This window comes from Elephas maximus, chromosome 4 (genome assembly GCF_024166365.1).
Source record: "Elephas maximus indicus isolate mEleMax1 chromosome 4, mEleMax1 primary haplotype, whole genome shotgun sequence".
NCBI classification, from domain to species: domain Eukaryota; kingdom Metazoa; phylum Chordata; class Mammalia; order Proboscidea; family Elephantidae; genus Elephas; species Elephas maximus.
The window spans coordinates 45,126,028-45,148,478 of NC_064822.1; the positions used below are offsets into that span (position 1 = coordinate 45,126,028).

At 35.9% G+C, this 22,451-nt stretch overlaps 1 protein-coding gene across 1 annotated transcript in view; it reads right to left on the reverse strand.

Moving 5' to 3' along the window:
• Positions 1-22,451, reverse strand: part of CDC123 (cell division cycle 123) — a 60,661-nt gene that overhangs the window by 10,695 nt on the left and 27,515 nt on the right. Inside the window, exons 7-10 of the mRNA XM_049881988.1 lie at positions 11,530-11,578; positions 7,756-7,831; positions 6,259-6,381; positions 5,126-5,154 (exon numbers count right to left, since the gene is read on the reverse strand). Coding sequence (XP_049737945.1) covers positions 5,126-5,154; positions 6,259-6,381; positions 7,756-7,831; positions 11,530-11,578 — 277 coding nt within the window. The remainder of the gene's footprint in view (positions 1-5,125; positions 5,155-6,258; positions 6,382-7,755; positions 7,832-11,529; positions 11,579-22,451) is intronic.

Genomic DNA, 22,451 nt, shown 5'->3' on the forward strand with positions numbered 1-22,451 from the left:
AATCTATACAAAGATAAAGCTGGGTTTATATTGTATAACAGGAAAAATACCAAATAGATTAAAGATTTAAATGTAAAATAAAAAATCATTAAAGAACTAGAAAAAAACACAGGGAGGTCTTTTTTTTAAGATGATGACTCAAATTCAGAAGCCATAAAAATGATCAATATATTTGATCTCTTATAAAGGACTAATAACAAACTGAGATAATCATAAACAAAGGCCTAACCTCTGTAATACCTAACTGTTGTTGTTAGCTGCCATTGAGTCAGCCCTCAACTCATGGGGACGCTAGGCACAATGGTATTGGACCACTGTGATCAACAGGTTTTATTCACTGATTTTTGGAAGTAGATCACCAGGCCTTTCTTCCTAGTCTGTGTTAGTCTAGAAGTGTCACTGAAACCTGTCCAGCATCAATGCAACACGCAAGCCTTCAGGGACAGGCTACACCTGAGGTGCACTGGCAAGGAATTGAATGAGTCTCCTGTGGGGAAGTTGAGCATTCTACACTGAACCACCACTGACCTTATAACATAAAAAAAAAAAAAAAAAAAGAGCTCCTATATTCTGAGGGGCAAATAAATAAGACAACAGAAAAAAATGGAAAGGACATGAAACAAAAGTTCACAGAAATGACTCTTAAATACATGAAAAGAGGAACTTTAACCTCACTCATAATAGAAAAATAGAAATACAAATTACACTGAGATATCATTTCTCATCAATCAGAGCCAAAAAAAAAAAAGTCCCAAAGTTTGACAGTATACTCTGTTGCAAAGCTTGGAGAAAGCATGCAGGTACTGTCATACGCTCCTGGAGGGATTACATCTGGTCTAACTTCAAGAGAGGATAAATGCAATATCTATCAAAATTAAAATACGTTTTGCCTTTTGACACAGTAATGCTAACTTCTGGGTAATTTATCTTATAGATACACCTGCACATATATGAAATGACATGTGTACAGGATCATTTACCACTGGGTCTGTGTCTGAGATAATTCACTGAGAAAATGAAACCATTCTAAACTAACAGGTGTCTAAGAACATAACCCAAAAGTAACACAAATACTGACAGAATTACGAAGAAGGAGATTTTAACATACCTTGCTCAGTAATTGATAAATCGAGCAGACAAAAAGTTAGGAAATATATATATTTTTTCATGGTTTTTAAAGTTAAAAAAAAAAAAAACTTTTTACAGAAGCTGAAAAAGAGACAAAGACATCCCCCAGAGCCGAGAGGTAGAGAAAGCCTTCCCCTAGGGCCAGCACCCTGAATTCAAATGTCTAGCCTCTTGAACTGTGAGAAAATGAATTCAAACGTCTAGCCTCTTAAACTGTGAGAAAATAAATTTCTGTTCATTGAAGCCACACACTTGTAGCACTTCTGTTATAGCAGCACTAAGAAGCTAAGCCACCACAGATCTACTGAATCAGTGCGTCACCACTTTGACATACAAGATGGTTAGATCTATTAACACTGAGTCACCTTGCCCAGGCACAATAAGGAAGAGGAAACAGCAACATTGTGCCAAGTTCAAACACACTTCAATTATATTTCATCTAAGAGACCACCATAAAAGAAAAGTTAGTTTCCTACAGGAAGGGCCACAAAACTATATATTCGAGAAAGTGCACAGATACATGAGGAAATGCTCATCATCATCGGCCATTAGAAAAATGTAAATCAAAACTACAATGAGATACCATCTCACCCCAACAAGGCTGGCATTAATCCAAAAAACACAAAATAATAAATGTTGGAGAGGTTGTGGAGAAACTGGAACACTTATACACCACTGGTAGGAATGTAAAATGGTATAACCACTTTGGAAATTGATTTGGCGCTTCCTTAAAAAGCTAGAAATAGAACTACCATACAATCCAGCAATCCCACTCCTTGGAATATATCCTAGAGAAGAGCCTTCACACGAACAGATATATGCACACCCATGTTCACTGCAGCACTGTTTACAACAGCAAAAACATGGAAGCAACCATGGTGCCCATCAACAGATGAATGGATAAATTATGGTATATTCACACAACAGAATATTACGTAATGATTAAGAACAACGATGAATCTGTGAAACATTTCATAACATGGAGGAATCTGGAAGGCATTATGCTCAGTAAAATTAGTCAGTTGCAAAAGGACAAATATCGTATGAGACGACTACTATAAGAACTCTAGAAAAACACAGAAGAAAATATTCTTTGATGGTTACGAGGGTGGGGAGGGAGGGAAAGGGGTATTCACTAACTAGACAGTAGACAAGAACTATATTAGGTAAAGGAAAAGACACCACACAATACAGGAGAGGCTGGCACAACTGGACTAAACCAAAAGCACAGAAGTTTCTTGAATACAACCGAACACTTCTAAGACCAGAGTAGCTGGGATGGGGATCTGGGGGCCATGGCTTCAGGGGACATCTAGGTCAACTGGCATAACAAAATGTATTAAGAAAACATTCTGTATTCCACTTTGGTTAGTGGCATCTGGGGTCTTAAATGTTAGCAAGCAGCCATCTAAGATGCATCAATTGGTCTCAACCCACCTGAAGCAAAGGACAATGAAGGACACCAAAGACATAAGGTAAAGATGAACCCAAGAGACAGAAAGGGCCACATAAACCAGAGACTCCATCAGCCTGAGACCAGAAGAACTAGATGGTACCCAGCTACCACCCTTACTGCCCTGACTGGGAACATAACAGAGAATTCCTGATGAAGCAGGAGAACAGTGGGATACAGACCTCAAATTCTCTCTCATAAAAAGGCCAGACTTAATGGTCTGACTGAGACTAGAGGGACCTGGGAGGCTATGGTCCCCTGATCTTCTGTTAGCCCAAGACTGGAACCATTCTTGAAGCCAGTTCTCCAGACAGGGATTGGACTGGACTATAAGACAGAAAATGATAGCGGTGAGGAGTGAGCTTCTTGGCTGAAGTAGATATATGAGACTATGTGGGCAACTCCTGCCTGGAGGTGAGACGAGAAGGCAGAAGGGACAAGGAGCTGGTTGAACGGACACAGGGAATACAGGGTGGAGAGGGGGAATGTGCTCTCTCATGAGGGGGAGAGCAACTGGGAGTACATAGCAAGGTGTGTTTAAGTTTTTGTATGAAAGACTCACTTGATTTTTAGCTTTCACTTAATGCACACTAAGTTAAAAAAAAAAAGTGCCTAACAAACTGATACAAGTGCCACTGAGTAAATCCAAGTGAGTGTGAGATCACGGCTTAAATCTCTTCTTAAAAATTGTCTGAATGTTTATACCAGCATATTTCTCATAAAAAAATAAATAAATAATTTCAGTTCTGTGAGGTAACAGCAGTAATTATTCATGCACATGTCCAATTTCACGTAAGAAAGACATCCATATAACTCTCACCAACTTATACATTTGTACCTACCACCCAGCCCTAATGAATTATAGTACACCTTGACATAAGCCAGGGATATATTGAGAGACTTTGGCAAACTCTAAAATTTTCAAATGCCACTATAAAATACAATTGCCTTAGTTTTAGTATCTGTAACATGGGGGAAGTAATACATACCTGACAGGGTTATATTGATTAAGTAGGATACCAACTAAATGAGAATGGTGTTCTTCTAAGCTGCATATTCAAGGCAATGGGCTAGGTTTACTCACTAACTGACTTGATCCTGCTTGGCACCAGGCCATTTCTTGGAATGTTGACATCTCTGTAGACCCCACTTGAAGGTAAGCTCCTCAAGGGTTGGAATATTATCTTGTTTGAAACTTCTTGTTAGAAGCACAACATCTAACACATTACAGGCTCTCAATAAATGTTGGCTTCATGAGTGACATGTCTTGTCTAATGCCTATCACTTAGAAGCAAAGCCAGGACTAGAACCTTGGGCTCTTGTTCAGGTTTCTAGCCATCCCATCATACTGGCTTCCCATTCTTTTACTAAGGTTTGTTTCCACAAAGTTGAGACTTGGCCAAGTAACATCTCTTTTCTTTGCCAAATCTAAATTTATAGCCCCTTTTTTTCTCTTAATAGATATCATCATCCTTGAAGACAAAGAGGTGAAAATATAGTACGTGATGCCATCTGACATGCCAGAGTTAGTAAACAGTTAACAGTTATTCTAGAATTCGACCATATGGGCCATATCTTTTTCTCTAAAAACTAATTCAAGAGTATCACATGCGTCACTACAGTGAGGATGAAATGAGCACGGGAATAAGAAAATTCCGTAGGTGTATAGGTAACATATTTGGAAAATACATCTGCCATCTTCTTAACAGCTCAGTCAATGAGTACTAATCACAGGACAACATTTAATAGCCCACGTGTCTCTGAAAAGATTAATTTTCTTTTATTAATAAAATTAAAATTAATTTCATTATTAACAGTGAAATCTCTGTAGGATTTCTTTATTAAATAAGGTTTTTTTCTTTTTCATTATAGAAGTTTTCGTCACTTTTAAGATTTAAAGAATAAATCTTAACTATTCTAATCCTCACCTTCAGTCTAAAAATAAAAAGGATTCAAATCATGCTAAGAATCTTTTAGTAGACTAAAAAATGTTTATCTAAATATCAAGTGACGAATTCCTGGCCACATGTTAGTGTGCAAATGAACTGTTTTAAGCAGGCCCAGACCTCTTACAAAAGTGTAAAGGAGGACATAAAGTGGCCATTTAGCCATCTGTTAAATTAATAATCCTAAAACCTGTGACACATAATTGTGCAAGATATTATGTCTCCTCGAAACCAAAAACAAACAATTTCAACTCATAGTGACCTCACGTGTTAGAGAGTAGAACTGCTCCATAGGTTTTCTTGGTTGTAGTCTTTACAGAAACAGATCACCAGGCCTTTCTTCCCTGGCACTGCTGGATGTGTTCAAACCGCCAACATTTAAATTAGTAGTGGAGCACAAACCGTTTAGGCCACTCAGGGACCTATATGTCTCCTTAATTAGGTATACTTTAAGGGGAGATTCTTGACCACTGTAGAATATTTGCACAAAAATTCCAAGCACCTTAGTTGGTTTGGGATATATTTTGAGTAGTGGGATCTTTACACGTGTAATGGTACTCTGCTTACTTAAAGCATATCAAATATGGTTTTTACTTACCCTACTGTCTCGATATATATCAAATACAACTGTAAAGGAGAAGAAAACTCCAAGTTAATAATAAAGGAACACAATTTTAACAGATGATCTAATATTTTCAAGGTCTAAGTCTTTTTAAAATTAAAATGCATTCTATTATTAGTTTATCAAACACTGCAGAAAAGAATTGACTTTGAGGACTTAATGCTCGTAAATCTCAAAACTTCAAACATAAAAAGGCACCCTGCAATGCTTTATTTACATGATTTGCTTTCCTTTTCTCCACCTCCCAATCACAATCCCTTAAATTAAAAAATTCAAACCTAACACTAACATCATCCCAACCAGTTCCCCGTTCATAAATTCGCTATATGGGAACAAAGGATGCTGCCACTGAGGAAGCACTAGTGACAGAGCATCAGCCATTTATTTGATGGGTAATGAAATGAGTAAGATTTGCAGTAGGAAAGCAAAAATCTAGCTATGCTTATGGCATGATTAATGCTTTTTAATCAAAACTGCTCTAGAATCCAGGCTTGGCAAGCAGAGAAAATGTACATCATCCCCATTGCCATCAAGTGAATTCCGACTCGCAGTGGCCCTACGGGACTGAGCAGAACTGCCCCACAGGGTTTCCAAGGAGCAGCTGGGGGACTCAAACTGCTGGCCTTTTGGTTAGCAGCCAAGCTCTTGACCACTGTGCCACCAGGGCTCCATGTACATCATAACGGATATAATTTTAAGACATATAAAGACTCCCTATACATACAACGTACTTTCAATTCTTAAAAACAAATCGCAAATGTTTACCCTGTACCCTGTCCTGTCTGATCGTTCGAATAAAGAAGCTAGAAAGGTAGATCAGCTGGCTAGCGAATTTAATCATAATATGCCACCAGGGCTCCTCGCTATAGACAGACCCTTTAAAATACATAATAAAACATCTGAAATGAGAAGAGAGAAAATTGTCTCCGTATTAAAAGTAACCTCTAATTAAATAAAGTAAAATTAACATGCAAACTATCAACAATACCAAATAATAATAATAATAAAGCTTAAAATGCAGTGTTTCAATCTAGTTTTAAAATATTTACCACTGTTAAACAAGGTTTAGTAACATTACTATGTATTTCACTAGGTCAATAAATACTCACAGTCTTCATCTAAGAATTTATACTGGATGTGCTTCTTGAAAAAGGCTTGTATGGATCTGCAAATTTCTTCCTTTTGTTTAGAAATATGATCATAGTATTGTGTATAGTCCCTTTGAGAAATACCTGACAAGAAAATATTTTATATTGTTATTATACAATATTCTTTTCAAGAACACCAAAATGTGATTTTAACCTGTTTTTGAGAGAACCATTAAAGTAGATCAGGAGACCAATCAGAAGATTATGGCATTATAAATTATTCACCATTTTACACAATATAAAACTTAGCAGTTGTAGAGATCCATATGAATGGGTGACTACTAAAGTTCCATATTACCATGCATTCTTACTTTTGGAAATGAGTTATTTTTATTTAGTACAATGGAAAGAATCCAAAGGCATAAATATACCATATAAAAAATAAAAGAAGCAACTTTAAATGGACACACATAGTCAACTGCTTCTTTGATTTTTCCAAACATGTCTTGCCAAATTGGTATTCTTTTCCAATTTTGGGAGGGAAATTTAAAACGTTCCTCACCATATGTCTTCCATGTTCTCACTGTATTTCACAGGGGCAATTTTCTTGTTTATATACGCTACTCTGCCTCATACATCTGACCTTTTAAGCCATGGGAAAATAAACATTTCTTTTCAGAATGACTTGCTGATATAAGTCCTAACACACCAATGGGACTATTGTAAGAATTCCCTCAATTTGCTCCAGTCCTAGGAAAGGTCTCTGCTCTGAAAGAAGGCTTTCAATTCCTCAACCACATGCCAATACAACTCCCTTCCTAAGCTGTGTTTAGGCTGCATTTTTTTTTTCCAGGAATATATAATAAATTCAAACATCCCAAATTTCTTTTTGGTAGGTTAGTAAGTGTCAACATCATATTCAAGAAATAAATAGTGTTAATATGATTTTATTCAAATCATACTTTTCTTAGTTAAGAGAAACTTTACCTGATAGAAAACATGCATAGAGAAAAAAGAACAAATTCTCTTCAATATTTAACTTGAATAAAATCACAGCAAACAAAATAATCTGAGAGGAAAGAAAATGGGTGACTTTTGAAGTAATGCACTTACTTGTCCACATTTTCTCTTCCTAGAAGAATAAAAAGTACCTCAACAATAGAAATAAAGGTAAAGAAACTTCACTTTTTATGATGCCTAAAATAAGCAATGTACTGATAGCAATTTTCAAGAAAGTCTCAAAGAGACAGCAGCTAATATTACATAAACCCTAAATCTGGAAAGGTAAAGACCATCACTCATCTATGGAGTTCTAAGAGTCAACACCTTTCTCTGTGAAAGCTGATTTTGGCTTCAGGATCCTTATCAACACAGCATTCCAGACAGCCAGTACCAACTGCTCAGAGGGGGCATCAGAGGTTAAAGCTGATCAATATCCTTGCCCTAATTATTGAAAATTTACTTCCATCGAAAGCCTGTCTTCTTTTAAAGATTACTTTCAAAGATAAAAAAACTCACCAATAAGCTTGTTTTCCTTGACAAAACATCGGAACTCAGCCCCAGGAATTAATTCACACCATTTCCGAAGAACAAGCTGCAGTGAATTGAAAAACTGTTACACTACTATGCAACAAGGAAATGTTTACTGGCCTAATAGACTATTTTATGCCAACACTGTATTTACCAACTGTCATTATCAAAGGTTTAAAAAAAAAAAGTATCAGAAAACATTCTAGATAAGTGAGGAAGAGAATTGTGATCTATTATTCTAATCACCAGGGAGAAATTTGTTAAAATGCTTAATGAAAAATATATCTTTGTCACTTATTTATCATTTTGAAGCTCTCACATAATACTTAACACCAAAAAACACTAAGGGAAACTTTATCATGACTGTGTCATAAGTTGACCTGTAATTTATATGTGAAGTCCTGGTGGCACAGTCATTAAAGCACTCAGCTGCCATCCAAAAGGTCAGTGGTTCGAATCCACCAGCCACTCGGTGGGAGAAAAGATGTGGCACTCTGCTTACTCTGCTTTTTTAAAGATAAACAGCCTTGGAAACCCTATGGGACAGTTATACTCTGCCCTAAAGGGTTGCTATTAGTCAGAATCCACTCAATGGCAGTGAGAGTGGAATTTATATATTTTATCAAAAGATAAACACTACCTACCTTAAGCACCATTCTATAACACTTAAACTCGTTGTTGTCAAGTCAATACCAACTCATAATGACCCTACAGGACAGAGCGGAATTGCCCCATAGAGTTTCCAAGGAGCACCTGATGGATTCAAACTGCTGACCTTTTGGTTAGCAGCCATAGCTCTTAACCACTACACCACCGGCATTTCCTCTGTAGCACTTACTCTGATAAAAATAATTATTATGGCTGATGACAAAAAATCATTATAATCCTTCCATGGTTTTCCTATTTGAAAGTAAACCAGGGGCCCAAGTCATAAATGGGTCTTATTACTGTAATTGTTATTTAATATGTGCAAATACTCATATGTTATTGAATTGCTGTAATTTTATAAATAGCACACTTGACAAATGTATGCTTGTTTCCATTTAAAAACAACTCTTTGGGGAAAACCAATCCTGTTCTTTTGGACTATTAACTAATAATAAATTGCTAGCATCTCCACCCTCTCCTATCCTGGCATATACCTCTTTGCTCAACAAGATCTGTGAGATGGAACTTGAATTACTCTAGGCACTGTTCCCTGAAACTCCCTAGTGGGCTCAATATCGCCCCACTGTGTTTCCCATGGTTTCTTGTGCATAACTTTCTATAGCAAGCACATGCCATGTTGTACCATGATAATTTAATACAAACCTCCCCTATTAAATAGCAAGTTCCCTAAGGGCAAGGAACTGGGTCTTATTCATCTTTATGTTCCTAGCGCCAAGTAGGTAATACACAGCAGGTGCTTAATAAATGTTTCTCAAATGAAATAACAAATATATAAGTAGTCACTAAAAATCATGTTATTAAAAAAAGATTTAATAACCTGGGAAAATGATAACACTATGCTATAAGTGAAAAATAGCTTAAAATGGTACACAAGTATTTTATAAAGAATGTGTATATATATATATACACACACACAGAGATAATATACATATTCCAAGAAAGGGAAGTTAAAGACCAAAATGTTAATACTGAGGAATATCTGGGTGGTAGGTTTCTCAAATTTTCTTCTATTTTTAAATTTTTGGTAATGTGTCTTTTCCAGTAAAAAGGAAACTTAAAATGTATGTCTCAGAAACTCAAAATACACTGATTTTTCATTATTGCGAGCTCTTGGTCAAACTCTGTATATGTCATATTTAAAGGAAAAAAAAAACCTAATTATTAAATAGAAAACCCCAAACTAAAATCAGCCAATCAATCTGTCTGTATACACACATACACTGAAATACATATAAATTTTGACAACTGCAGTAACTTTTATTTGTTGTTAGCTGCCATCAAATTAGCCCAACTCATGGCGACCCCATGCATAATGGGATCAGACCATTGTGATCCATGGGGTTTTCACTGGCTGATTTTTGAAAGCAGGTTGCCAGGCCTTCTTCTACTCTCGGTCTGGAAGCTCCCCTGAAACCTGTTCAGCACCGCGGCAACACAAGAACCTCCACGGACAGACGGGTGGTGGCTGCACTGGAGGTGCATCAGCTGTAAGGAACAGTTGTGCCGTACTAACATCAATTTTTTTTTTGAAATTTGCATAAACCTTATTGAAATAATGCTCCGAATAGGCAATTTCTATGCTATGGCTGGAGGAAATACAAAAGGGAAAAGGTGACTCTCGCTCCCACCCAGTATCTCTGTTCTCCTTTCAGAGGAAAACAGTGCTACTGGTTTCTTATCTACCTTTCTAGAAGTATTCTAAGAGTATATACGCCTATACTGTACATCATTTTAAATACTCACAGACAGTAATACACAATACACAGGATTCTGCTTGTAGTTTTTCAAATTTTAATTCTAAGAATATCACTTTCCTGTAAATCCTATGCACTGACATGATAATAGCGTATTCAAAAAAAAAAAAGCAATAAAAGAGCAAAGTGCTGGTGAAATAAATCTTGGGACTAGATGATATTTCAACAAAGATCATGCCTCAGGGCATGGCTAAAAAAACAGCCTTTTTCATCTTTGTGTTCCCAGCACAAAGTAATAAACCACAGCAGGTGCTTAATACAGACGTTTGTTCAGTGAAACACAAGATGTGAATGTATTATACACTCCTAAGTAACATTATAAAAGAATGTTTAATGACCTGAGAAAACGTCCACACTATGCTATCAAGTGGAAAGAAAAAAATTCTCACAAGTGGTATGTAAAGATCTCAATTACAAGTGCTCTAAGATCTAGTAATTTTTTGGTGGCCTGGTAAATAATAAATTAAACAGCAAATTAACCATTCTACATACAATGTAGAATCACGGAAGATATGCCAACTTATATGCTCAACACACTATAATTTACTTGATATACTGAGTCAGTGGACAAATTTTGAAGGCTTACGTATATACAGAGATGGCTGGAAGTAAACAATGAAGAAATTAAAAAAAAATTCATTGGACTAATTCTAATTGGTGTTATAAATCTAATAATAAAAATGTTTTGCAATCATGGAGCTAAGATGGTCATCCTGTCTTCAACAAATTATAAGCTGTCAAAATTTTCAAAAGTACTGCATATGACAATACAAGCGCAAAAAGAAGAACCGGAGTAATGATAAATGATAGCGTATTGTGGATGTAGCTGAAACCTGGAAGCAGCATTTACAAGAAAGGTATGTCTCATATTCATTGATGACAGCTGATGAGCAGTTAGCTGCATCCAAGGACATTGCCCATTTCAGGGAATGTGTGTTTATGTGTGTGTAAAACTTCAAAACTAGGAAAACATGGAATAAAAAATTGGGTTTGCAATGTTTAAATTCTATTAAATTTTCATAAAGCTGCTTTTCACTATCCTTTTATTCTTCTGGATTTGTAAAATGAGTGAAAAATATAAAAAATAAAAAGGTCCATTGGACCTAAATGATAATTATAGACAGATAGATACATACACATATAAATTACATATATTCTGCATATATACTCTAATACATGAGAAACAAATTCTTTTATGTATATTACTTCATAATTTAAAAATTCAATGGCTCTAGGTTCCCAAAAATATTTCATTCATTTCACTTAAGAATAAATAGCAATTACCAACACAGCTTCATCTAGGATTATCAACTTCATTAAGATACAAAAAGTTTCTTACCTCAAATTCCATACAAGGATCTGGGGTATCATCAGTACAATGCATAAATCTTTGGGGAAAAAAAGGCAATAGAATCTTTTTGTATAATGATGTCAGTTTATGCACATATATTACTTATATTTCAACATAAGAATAAAGTTTTACTAATACAATGCATCCAGAAATAGACTAATTTAAATTCAATGAACATTTATTAAGCATTTTATTCTATGTCAGGCATTATCCTAGGCACTCTGCAATGTTCTTTTATTTAAGCTTCAAAACAATATGAGGTTGCTATTATAATCTCCATTTTTATGTCAAAAGGCTTCTTTATTAAGACCCAGAAAAATCCAAATTTAGAGACAAACCAGGACTATAACTCGAATAAACAGTCTAACTCCAGATCCTAAATGAAGGCAGGACAGCACTGCCATTTTACACATTTTCATCATGTCTATCGTTGTGGCTGAGCCAGAAGCCTACTTCTCTGTAACATTAATTCTGCCATCTAAGAGCACCCAAAGTTAAAATAATCCTTTTTCTACATACCATTAAAAAAAGATTAAAAAGACCTATTCAGTCCTCTATTAAATATATTCCTTTCCCCTCTAAAACTTCTCAGTTTTCATGAATAATTTTTCATATCATTTATTAAATGCCTACTGCATGCCAAGTGCTGTACTGGGCACTGGGGATGCTAAAATGCTAAGACTCCCTTGTTCGTTAGGAGGTTAGTTTGGTGGAGACAGTCTAAAGTAGAGAAAGAATTTCACAACACTGGGGAAAAAAGAAAAATACTCTGATAGCATAAAGAAAGAACTGATAAACTTTGTTTTTTGTGTGTGTGCATGTGAACAAGTTAAGAGGGCTTCATTCAACAGGAAGCAAAGGGGACCACATTTAAGGCAAAGGGAAACGTGCTAAGGCAGGGAGGGAGGTGAGAAATGCCACATAGTATTTGAAGAACTACAAGAAGATCAATATTGATGGAGAGGAGAATACAAGAGAATTGTCAAAAAATGAGTTTGGATGGAAACGATGAGCAAGGAAGGGTATCCGAATTGTGAAGCATCTTGTTTGTCTCACTAGAGACACTGTGCTTATTAAATAAAAAATGAGGAGCTATAAAAGGTTTCTAAATATGTGAGGGAGACAATGACATCTAGGCTTCAATTAAGAATATCACTATGGCAGTGGTACTGGATCACCTGGGGTGGGGGTGACAACTTGGGGGACAGAGAGACCAGTTAGAAGGCTGCTGCAATAGTCCTGGTGAGAGATGAGGGTCTATCTAAGGCAATGGGAGTGCAGAAGGAAAAGAGAAGCACTATATAAAAATATTTAGGAGGCAAAGTCAATACTACTAAACTTGGTGACTGACTGAAAACGGGGGATGAGGGAGAAAGAGGCCAGGATGACTCTGGTGTCTGGCTTTGATGACTGACTGGATGGTGATGGCGTACTATTCACTAATACAAAGGGCACAGAAGGAAACGCAGGTGGTATGGGGTGGGGTGGGGAAAAGATAGGACATAACTGTATTTGGCATGTGTAGAACTGAAGATATCCATGGGATAATCACACAAAGATGTCTAGTAAGCAACTGGAAATAACCGCCTAAAACTGAAAAAGGAGGAGGGACTGCAACGTAATTACTTATAAGTAATAATCATTTGAGTGTAACAGCTAAAATCAAAGAAGCAGAAAAAAATCAACTCAGACAGATGACAGAATCCTAGGAAATAACAATTAAAGGGTGAGCGGAAGCTAGAAAAGATGACTAACAGAAACAGGAGAGGAGTGAGAAAGCCGTGTCCTGAGAGCCAACGAAAGAGAGTTTCAATATGGAAATGGGAAGATGACTCAATTGTCACTGAGAAGTGAGACAAGGGACATTTGCTGCATCGAGTGACTTCTGCCAGAGCAATTTTAGAGTACTGCTACTAAGGTGGAAACCCTGGTGGCATAGTGGTTAAGTGCTACAGCTGCTAACCAAGAGGTCGGCAGTTCAAATCCGCCAGGCACTCCTTGGAAACTCTACGGGGCAGTTCTACTCTGTCCTTTAGGGTCGCTATGAGTCGAAATTGACTCGATGGCAGCGTGTGTGGTTTTTGCTACAAAGGTAGAAACCAAATTGCAGAGAACCAAGAAATGAACAGAAGATAAGAAAGCCGTGTCCTGAGAGCCAATGGAAGAGAGTTTCAACATGGAAACGGGACGATGACTCAACTGTCACTGAGAAGTTAGACAAGGGACATTTGCTGCATCAAGTGACTTCTGCCAGAGCAATTTTAAAGTACTGTTACAAAGGTAGAAACCGAATTGCAGAGAACCAAGAAATGAATAGAAGATAAGAAGACAAAATGAAATATTTCAAACCAGCTTGACGAGGAAAGGTAGGAGAGACAGGACACATAGAGAAAAGGAAGGCTAAAGTTTAGGTGGCTGTCTTTAGTTTCTGCTTTTTAGTCTTTAAGAATGGAGTGAATCAGTAGAGAGGGTTTGACCATTTGGAAGAGAAAAGGAAAGAAAGTGAGGTTACCTTATATTAAAACTTGGAGCTGCTACTTTTAAAGATGTCTTAAGCAGTTTATAAGTAAAATTTAGTTTGAAAAGCCTTTTAACTTCCCTGAATATACTACTAAATTGAAATTCTCCACCATTGTTTATTATTTATACTACAAACAATAACAATTCTAGTTTATATTACTGGCTGACATCCTGAGAAAATAAGAACTTTTATTACCACTAACAATTGGGCGCTGACTGACATAATCTGAGTTACAAAGGAAAGGTATACATAGGGTGTTCTGTTAAAAAGCCACCAGGTTTTCTACCAGTGAGTTTTCTTTTTGAACATTTATGTGTCAGGCATGGTATGAAGCATTTTACATTTGCGACCTCATTTAATCCTTGCAATAATCCCTTATGAAGGTGCTACTATTATTATCCACATTTATCATGTGAGGATACCAAGGCTCAGAAAGGTGACAGAGAGGACACTGAAGCAACAACATACCTCCCCTCTCTTAAGGATGAAGTTCTAGAGTTGCCGTTAAAGCTCTCAGATTTACGTTTTAAAAAGAAAAAAACCACCAACCACTGCAGGACTTTAAAGTCAAGCAGTACCACTGCTAAAAAAAAAAATAGGTCTCCCATTAACCAGGCCTATTTCTGTAATATAATGTGGATCTCCAACACACTAATATGTAAAACCTCAGCGTTTATATACATACAGGCAAATGCTGGTGCTATTTTAAGACCTTATTCTTCTCTGGAAAGCAAAAATCCCTTGCTTCGGATCAAACTAATTTAAAGGTGTATGACCTTTAGTTATAGAGTTATATAGTCTAAAACCAGAAAACTTTTAAGTTTATTTAAAGAAACGTTAAATAAAAATTAATCTCATGAATTATTTTATGTTAATCAAAATTAAGTTAATGAATTGTCAGGTTAATCAAAATTACCGTAATTATTTTTATCCTTAAAAGAAAGAAAACCCTTTTACCCCCAGCAGATTGATAACCATCAAGCACGTTTCTGGAACTGTCCACTAAACATTTTCTATCATTTATGAAATTTATGTTTGGACATATAACCAGTACAGAGATAAATAAAATATTCTGAATTGAATAACCTACATAAAAAAGAAAAATGTTCCAAGTAATAAAAAAACAATTGAGCAGAGGTTAAAAAAAATCAGGATCTGGGATTCTATACCAGCATATGATCTAAGAAAAGTCAATTAACTTCTCTGTCCGGCTCTCGCCTGCCTCAGCAGTAAAATGGTAGATGGAATTAGGTGATTTCTAAGGTTCTTTATGCAATTAAATTTGTAGACAACTTGCCTCGCCTCCTTTTCTTCCCATTCTGTCTTTGTATTCAGGTAACCACCTGTCCTGCACACTGAACCTCAGGATATGTCAGAGTTTCTAGAACACAGGTCTGAAAATGAAAGTACACATCAGAATGACTGGGTTGTTTTTTTCAAAATGCATCCTGAGGTTCTGATCCAATGGGTTCAAGGTGGGAACCAGAACCATATATTTTGGAAAATATAAGAGAAGTATCCCCAGTTCTAAAACTATAAGAGGTTCTTGGGAAAATGGATCTACACTTCACCCTAGGAGATGTTTGTTGGTCAGTTACAGGCCCCTTCAGTGGACTTGCACCGTTCTTAGGGAAATGAAAAAGCAAGGAAAAGACAGGAAGCATCCAGTCAGAGCAGCTAGGCATCCAAGCACAGCCTTCAAACCAGTGGCTTCAGCTAGAGAAGGTCAGTTGCCAAAACCAAACCCACTGCCATGAAGAGTCAATTCTGACTCATAGCAACCCTATAGGACACAGTGGGACTGCCCCACAGGGTTTCCAAGGAGCAGCTGGTGGATTTGAACTGCCAACCTTTTGGTTAGCAGCTGTAGCTCTTAACCACTGCGCCACCAGGGCTCCAGAAAAGGTCATTTAGGCTCCACTAAAGTCACTGCAAAATTCAGCATGTGTTCAATTGCTAGGAAGTGACCACTCCACACTATATCTCCCAAGTCTGTGACTAAATAAGATGGAATCCTGGATCTATCTTATTAAGAATCCTATTATACTAATTAATTTTATTCTCAAAATATTTTTCTCAACTCTTTTTAAAGTCTTAAATGAAAAGATGAAAAATGAATGTTAAAAATCCATAAAGTAGTATGAAGGATGAAAAATTATATGGTAAAATACTTTTTCATGATAGAAAAAATGTTTACAATACAGAATACTTCAAAAAAAGTGAAAAAAGGTCCCAAAACTATATACAGTATGATCTCATTTTTGTGAAATAAACCTATACCATACATGGGGTAACAGTACAATAAGTACCAAAATATTAACAATGGTTACTTCCCAGCACTGGCTGTTAATTTCTTCTAATACTTATATCAGTATTTGTAACATTATACTTATCATATTGAACGCATATTACTTTTATTTTGACTTCTAATTTTGAGGAATTACAAAGTATGCATGTATTGCTTTTATAACAAGAAAACCAATTCAAGTTTTCTTTAAAAGTTACTGTTTTAGCTTCCAACAAATAGTTCATTATCACAATAAAATCTGAACTAATTGCCTATTTTTTCTTAATATAAATGTATCTAAAAGATACAGGAGGTAAAATGACACAAGAATTAGAACCAACAATAACAGAACTATCTTAATGGTTAATGTAGTAATAGAACTACTATCATTTTAATTTTTGAACTGTTTAACTTCAAACCATGTGGGTACTAGAATCTTTGTAAAAAATAGAGGATTTTTTTTTTTATTATTAAAATAGTCTATAAAGAACAAGGTAGATAAAGATTTTGTATTTACCTAAAAATACTAAAGGAAAATCAAAAGGGACAATTCCAAAACAGAGGTCTTCACCATCAAATTTTTTAATGCTTCTATATCCCTACAAATACTGTTTTCAACTCCTGATTATTCTTCTTATGGCAACTTTAAAATAGGTATACATTTTGATATGTATTTGCATAGGGTATATGAAATTATTGTACAAGGCTTTTTCTTATTAAGGTGATTAACTAGATGACCAAGTATCCTTCTTGGAAGGAGAAGAAAGTGCTGAGCCATCAGGTTACGACTGGATATAGAGGTCAATGACAGTTTCAGGAGTTTAGCTGAAATATTGCAAAGAAAGTTTTGCAAGTGAATATTTAGATTCCATTTATATTCTTGACGATGTAAGTTTAAGAAGCAAAAAAAAAGAATGAGTAAGATAATTAAGAATACTAATAATAACCCTTGAATTTTTAAATTTCTTATATAAATTAACAATCCTAAAATTCCAGGTTAGGCAAAACAAAACCAAACCAAAAATCCTTAAACCAAGTCTACTGAAAATACTAGTAGAAAATATGAGCGCTCTAATAGAAACACTGAGGTATCTTAAGTCAGATCAATTTAAAATATGTGTATCATTCCCTTTGCTGGCTAAACTAGAACATAGATGATCCAAAAACTTTTGGCTGAAACAGGGAAAAAAATTAAACTGATTCCCTTATTTCCAAAATTATCATTTTTATGATTATCAAAGCAGTACCTCCAAGAGTAATAGTAAGTCACTGATCACCTCCCTCTTAAAAAGGAAAGCCATTTATACTGAGAAAGAATATTGTATTGTTAACTTTCTTTTAGCTTTGTTTCTATGAACATGTAAGCAAAAAATCAAGGTAAGAGGTAGCACAAATTTTCAAATCCCAGCTCAGCATATAACATAAAGGAATAAAAAAAAAAACCAAACCAATTGCCCTCCAGTAGATTCTGACTCAAAGTGACCCTTTAGGACACTGCAGAACTGTCCATAGGATTTCTAAGGCTGTAATCTTTATGGAAGCAGACTGCCACATCTTTCTCCCATGGAGCAGATGTGGGTTCTAACTGCCAAACTCTTGGTCAGCAGCTGAGTGCTTAATCACTATGCCACCAGGGCTCCAAAAGTTGTAGTACACGTTATAAATTAATTTATGAACAAAGGCAAAAAATATGCAGCAAAACTTAACACTTTTCCTGTTCTGACTCAACAACTAAGTTTAAATAATACTTGGAATATTCATTTGAATTATGAAATAAGAAAAGGAAAAGGGACATACAAGAACTATGCTTAGCTATCAATTGATGACTGATAGAAATGTCATCTTTTAAAAAAAATTTCTACCTAAATTATTTGCCAAATTATTCTCTGAACTTAAAGTTAGGTTTCCTGCCAGCCAACAGTCTAACTAGAAATAGGCATATTTGTCATGTCTTAAACATGTCTTAAGACTGACATACTTTTTTCTGTGGACTTCATAACTAAATATGATCAACACACAGTGTTTACCACGCTGGTCCAAATATTTCATACACTGGAAGAGAACACATTTTATACATTCAATGATAAGGATGCGTATCTGGAATTGTGGAAATAGGGGAGCACTGACAATCAGAAAAATAGGGTATAGTATAAAGAAGTGGAATGTTCCCGACGCTGTTACAAAGACAGAAGAAAAAGGCTGAGAAAGGATAATTTACATGTACTATGATGAGCTGAGCTACGCTTAAATATGTTGTGCAGGAAAAAGCTAGAAGGAGGTGGAAACAAGAGGCTCCTCTAGTGAAAAATACTTAAGTTGAAGACGAATCCTAATCGTTGGGGGCAAGGTATGAGGTTCTAGTACTGGTGGTGTAGGTTTACAATATCACCTACTAAAACAGTGTCAGTTCTATCTGACTGAGACCAGTCAGTGTGGCAGGAACAGTCGAAGGAGGATCACAGCATTAGTGTATCTTGAGAATACCTTTGTGAATTATTCACTCTGAACAACTTTGGTATTACCTAAACCCATTGACTGAGATCACAGTTTTGTCATCTTAAAGGTAATGAGAAAACATCATCATTAAAGCTTTTTAAGTGGCAGAAAACAAAAACCATTAAGGCTTTTAAGTTGCATACCATCCTAGGTATTTTCCGGGGCACAATCCTCACTGATAAGCTTTTCTGAAACACTGGCAAGTTATATTGTATCTCATAGTAAACAACTCCTAAAGCATAAGAAAAAAATTTTAAATCATGGGCAGAAAAATAGAAAAAAATTCAAAGCCAGGAAAAAGTTAAACTTCAAAGTTCTGGTATTGTAACTTTTATTGCTGTTAAAAGAATTAAAACTTAAACTAAGAGTTTCCATACACAAATCTCATTTCTTTAGACTGTCACTGGAGGTGAAAAAGAAAAAAGTAAAATGATAATTAAAAAAGTAAATGACTGGGTGTGTTCATTAGAATTGTTTTTCAAAAAGATACATACATATAGTACCTAAAATTAAAACAATCTAAAGCAGAAAAACTATCATCTAAATTAATGGACCTTATTCATCACATTAGCCAGAATGCTCCTTAGAAGTGAGGATGGCGAGACTTCATCTCACATACTTTGGACATGTTATCAGAAGGGACCAGTCCCTGGAGAAGGACATCATGCTTGGTAAAGTAAAGCGTCAGTGAAAAAGAGGAAGAACCTCAATGAGATGGATTGACACAGTGGCTGCAACAATGGGCTCCAACACAGCAACAATTTTGAGTATGGCCCAGGACCGAGCAGTGTTTGGTTCTGTGGTACAAAGGGTCGCTATGTATCGAAATTGGATCAATGGCACCTAATAACAACTACATACCTCACAAGGTAAAAGGTTCTGCTGGGTCCATTCACACACTAAATCTTATGACTGTTTCCTACTGAATTTTAGGAGTAATAATTAGTTTTATGTTATTCTTAAGAAAAAAAGTATAGCTGAGTTTATTAAATTACTGAAACAGGTGAAATTTGCTGATTCCTACTCAAATTTATTTCTCCTTAGCCACGAGTCCCTCAGAGAAATAATTAATGGGTTTATTTTTTCACTGATTCAACCCCTTCTTCTAAATGTCCAATGAATATCAGGTTTTTTTACATGCCTTGGCCTACTTAAGTGACACTTAATCAATAAAATAATTAATGAAAGTAACCTTGTGATTCACTAAGTCTAATCATATAGAATGTTTATAGCTAGACAAATAATTCAGTCAGCAAATACAATGCAGGCAAATTATGTTAAATGTGTCATTTTCAACCTCCACTTTTTCAAGTTTCGGGCCTATAATAACCACTTGAGGAACAGAGGGGAAAAAGGGTACTTAATATTCTATATCAAATTACAACTATGGCGGACACTTCTGGTCTTCCCTCCAGCTATCCCCCACTGTCATCCCTGCTAACAGAATCTTGCTGGTTCAGACACTGGAAGCACCTGTGCTTCATGATCCCCTTCTAGTCCCAGAGATGCCTGTGTTGATTAAGCTAAGTTGTCCTCAATGCCTGCATCAGTAGCTTCTGGGAACTTGCTAGAAATGCATTTATTTTAGGGCCCCACTCCAGACCTACAAATCAGAAACTCTGGAAATGGGGTTCAGCAAACTATTTTAACAAGCTCTCCAGGTGGTTCTGATGTATGCTAAAATTTGAGAACCCCTGGTCTAAACCAATCATGGCAATTCTGTTCTCCTTACCAGCTACTGGATGAGGATGGGCAAGTGTTTCTGTAACTAATGAGACCTGTGAGGAAGTCTTCTGGGAAGCCTCCAGGAGTGCTTTACTCAATCATATAAAGAGATGAGTGGGAGGAAATAGACCTATGCCTCCTATTTCTGATGTAGACGTAGTCATGTTTTCATGTGATTTCTGGAACTATAGCAGTAATCTTGTGACCGAAGACCAAACCAATAAATTGAAGATGGTAGAGGAGAAAGACTAAAAGAGCCTGGACCCTTGGTGACCTTTGTAAGCTGCTAATTAACCCTTGGAATATCCAATTTCCAGACTCCTTGTTAAATAATATATACTTATAAAACCTCATTGATGTAATCTATTTTTAGTTGGTCTTCTGTTAACTTGCAATCCTGACTGTAACATCTTTGTTTCTCTTTGCAAGGCGAGTGCCAAAACAGTATAAACAATGCAACCTTTTTTTTTTTTTTTTTTTGATATGTATCTTAGAAGCATTTTGAAAAGAAAAAAATGCTGTGACTTTACTAAATGAAACAACAAAGAACTTTTAGGATTACATTATTGCAATTCTATTCTGGTTTTGGTTCTACTAACAAATTAGCTATGGGACCTTTAATAAATTACTGAATAGATTTAGACCTCGACTATTGACACTGTATTATGAAAGGGTTAGATTAAATCATCAGTGAAATCCTGCGTAATCCAAAAAATTATGCTCTTCACATTTTAAGAACTCCTAACAAGGCCTTTTTGACAAAAGTTCATCTTTAATGAATTCTATCAATAAAGAATTTTTACATGATGACAATACTTCTTGTTAGGGAACTGACATTAATTGCTATGCAACTGACTACCAACAAGTATTTCCAGAAAAGGGTGACACATTAATGGTGTCCAGTTAAAACGCTGAAAGCTCAGTGCTTTGTATTTGCTCCTGCCAACTCCCAATTATTTATACTAGCAGAAGGATGGCATTCTGTGGGTAAACACTCTTAATCCAAAGCTTCAAGTTCAGCTGCTGATTTAACTTCCTCCCCACACAAAAGTCAAGGAGTACAAAATGCAAAACAAGTGACTGGTATTTCTACTTTCAACTGGAACCACAGTTAACTCCACATAAGGTAAAAAGGGGAATGGGTTAAAGAGGCAGCAAGTAGCTAAGCTGCAAAGATGAGAAACAAACAAAAAAAATGTTTTAAACCATCAGCTTGAGAGAATTAACAGTGATTTATACTTATTTTTGGAAAAAAAAAAGGTGTCCTCACACTCTCACTGCAACTAATACTACAGGTACATAAAAATCCGTATCAGATGCATTAACAGGTACAGAGTTAGTCTCTTCACTTAACTTATAAAAGTGTCAAAAAGCTTTATAATGGCAAAAAAAAAAAAAAAGACATGACTTTCTTCTAATCAGAGAGTATCTCCTAAAATAATGCTACTATAATATTACCAAAACAAGAGCTACTAAATATTTGATAACATCTATGCCAACACAATCATAAAAAGTTGACAACTATTTGAAAGGACAAATGGACCACAACTACCACAGCCTCCACCAGACTAAGGCCAGCACAACTAGATGGTGTCTGGCTACCACCACTGGCTACTCTGACAGGGACCACAGAACTGGAGAAAAATGTAGAACAAAATTTAAACTCACACACACACAGAAGACTTGACTTTCTGGTCTGCCAGAGACTGGAGAAACCCCAAGAGTATGGCACCCGAACACCCTTTTAACTCAGTAATGAAGTCACTCCTGAGGTTCTGCTTCAGCAAAAGATTAGACAGGCCCATAAAACAAACAAAAACACACATAGTTCAACCATGTATATGAGACTAACTGGGCATACTAGCCCAGGAGCAAGGACAA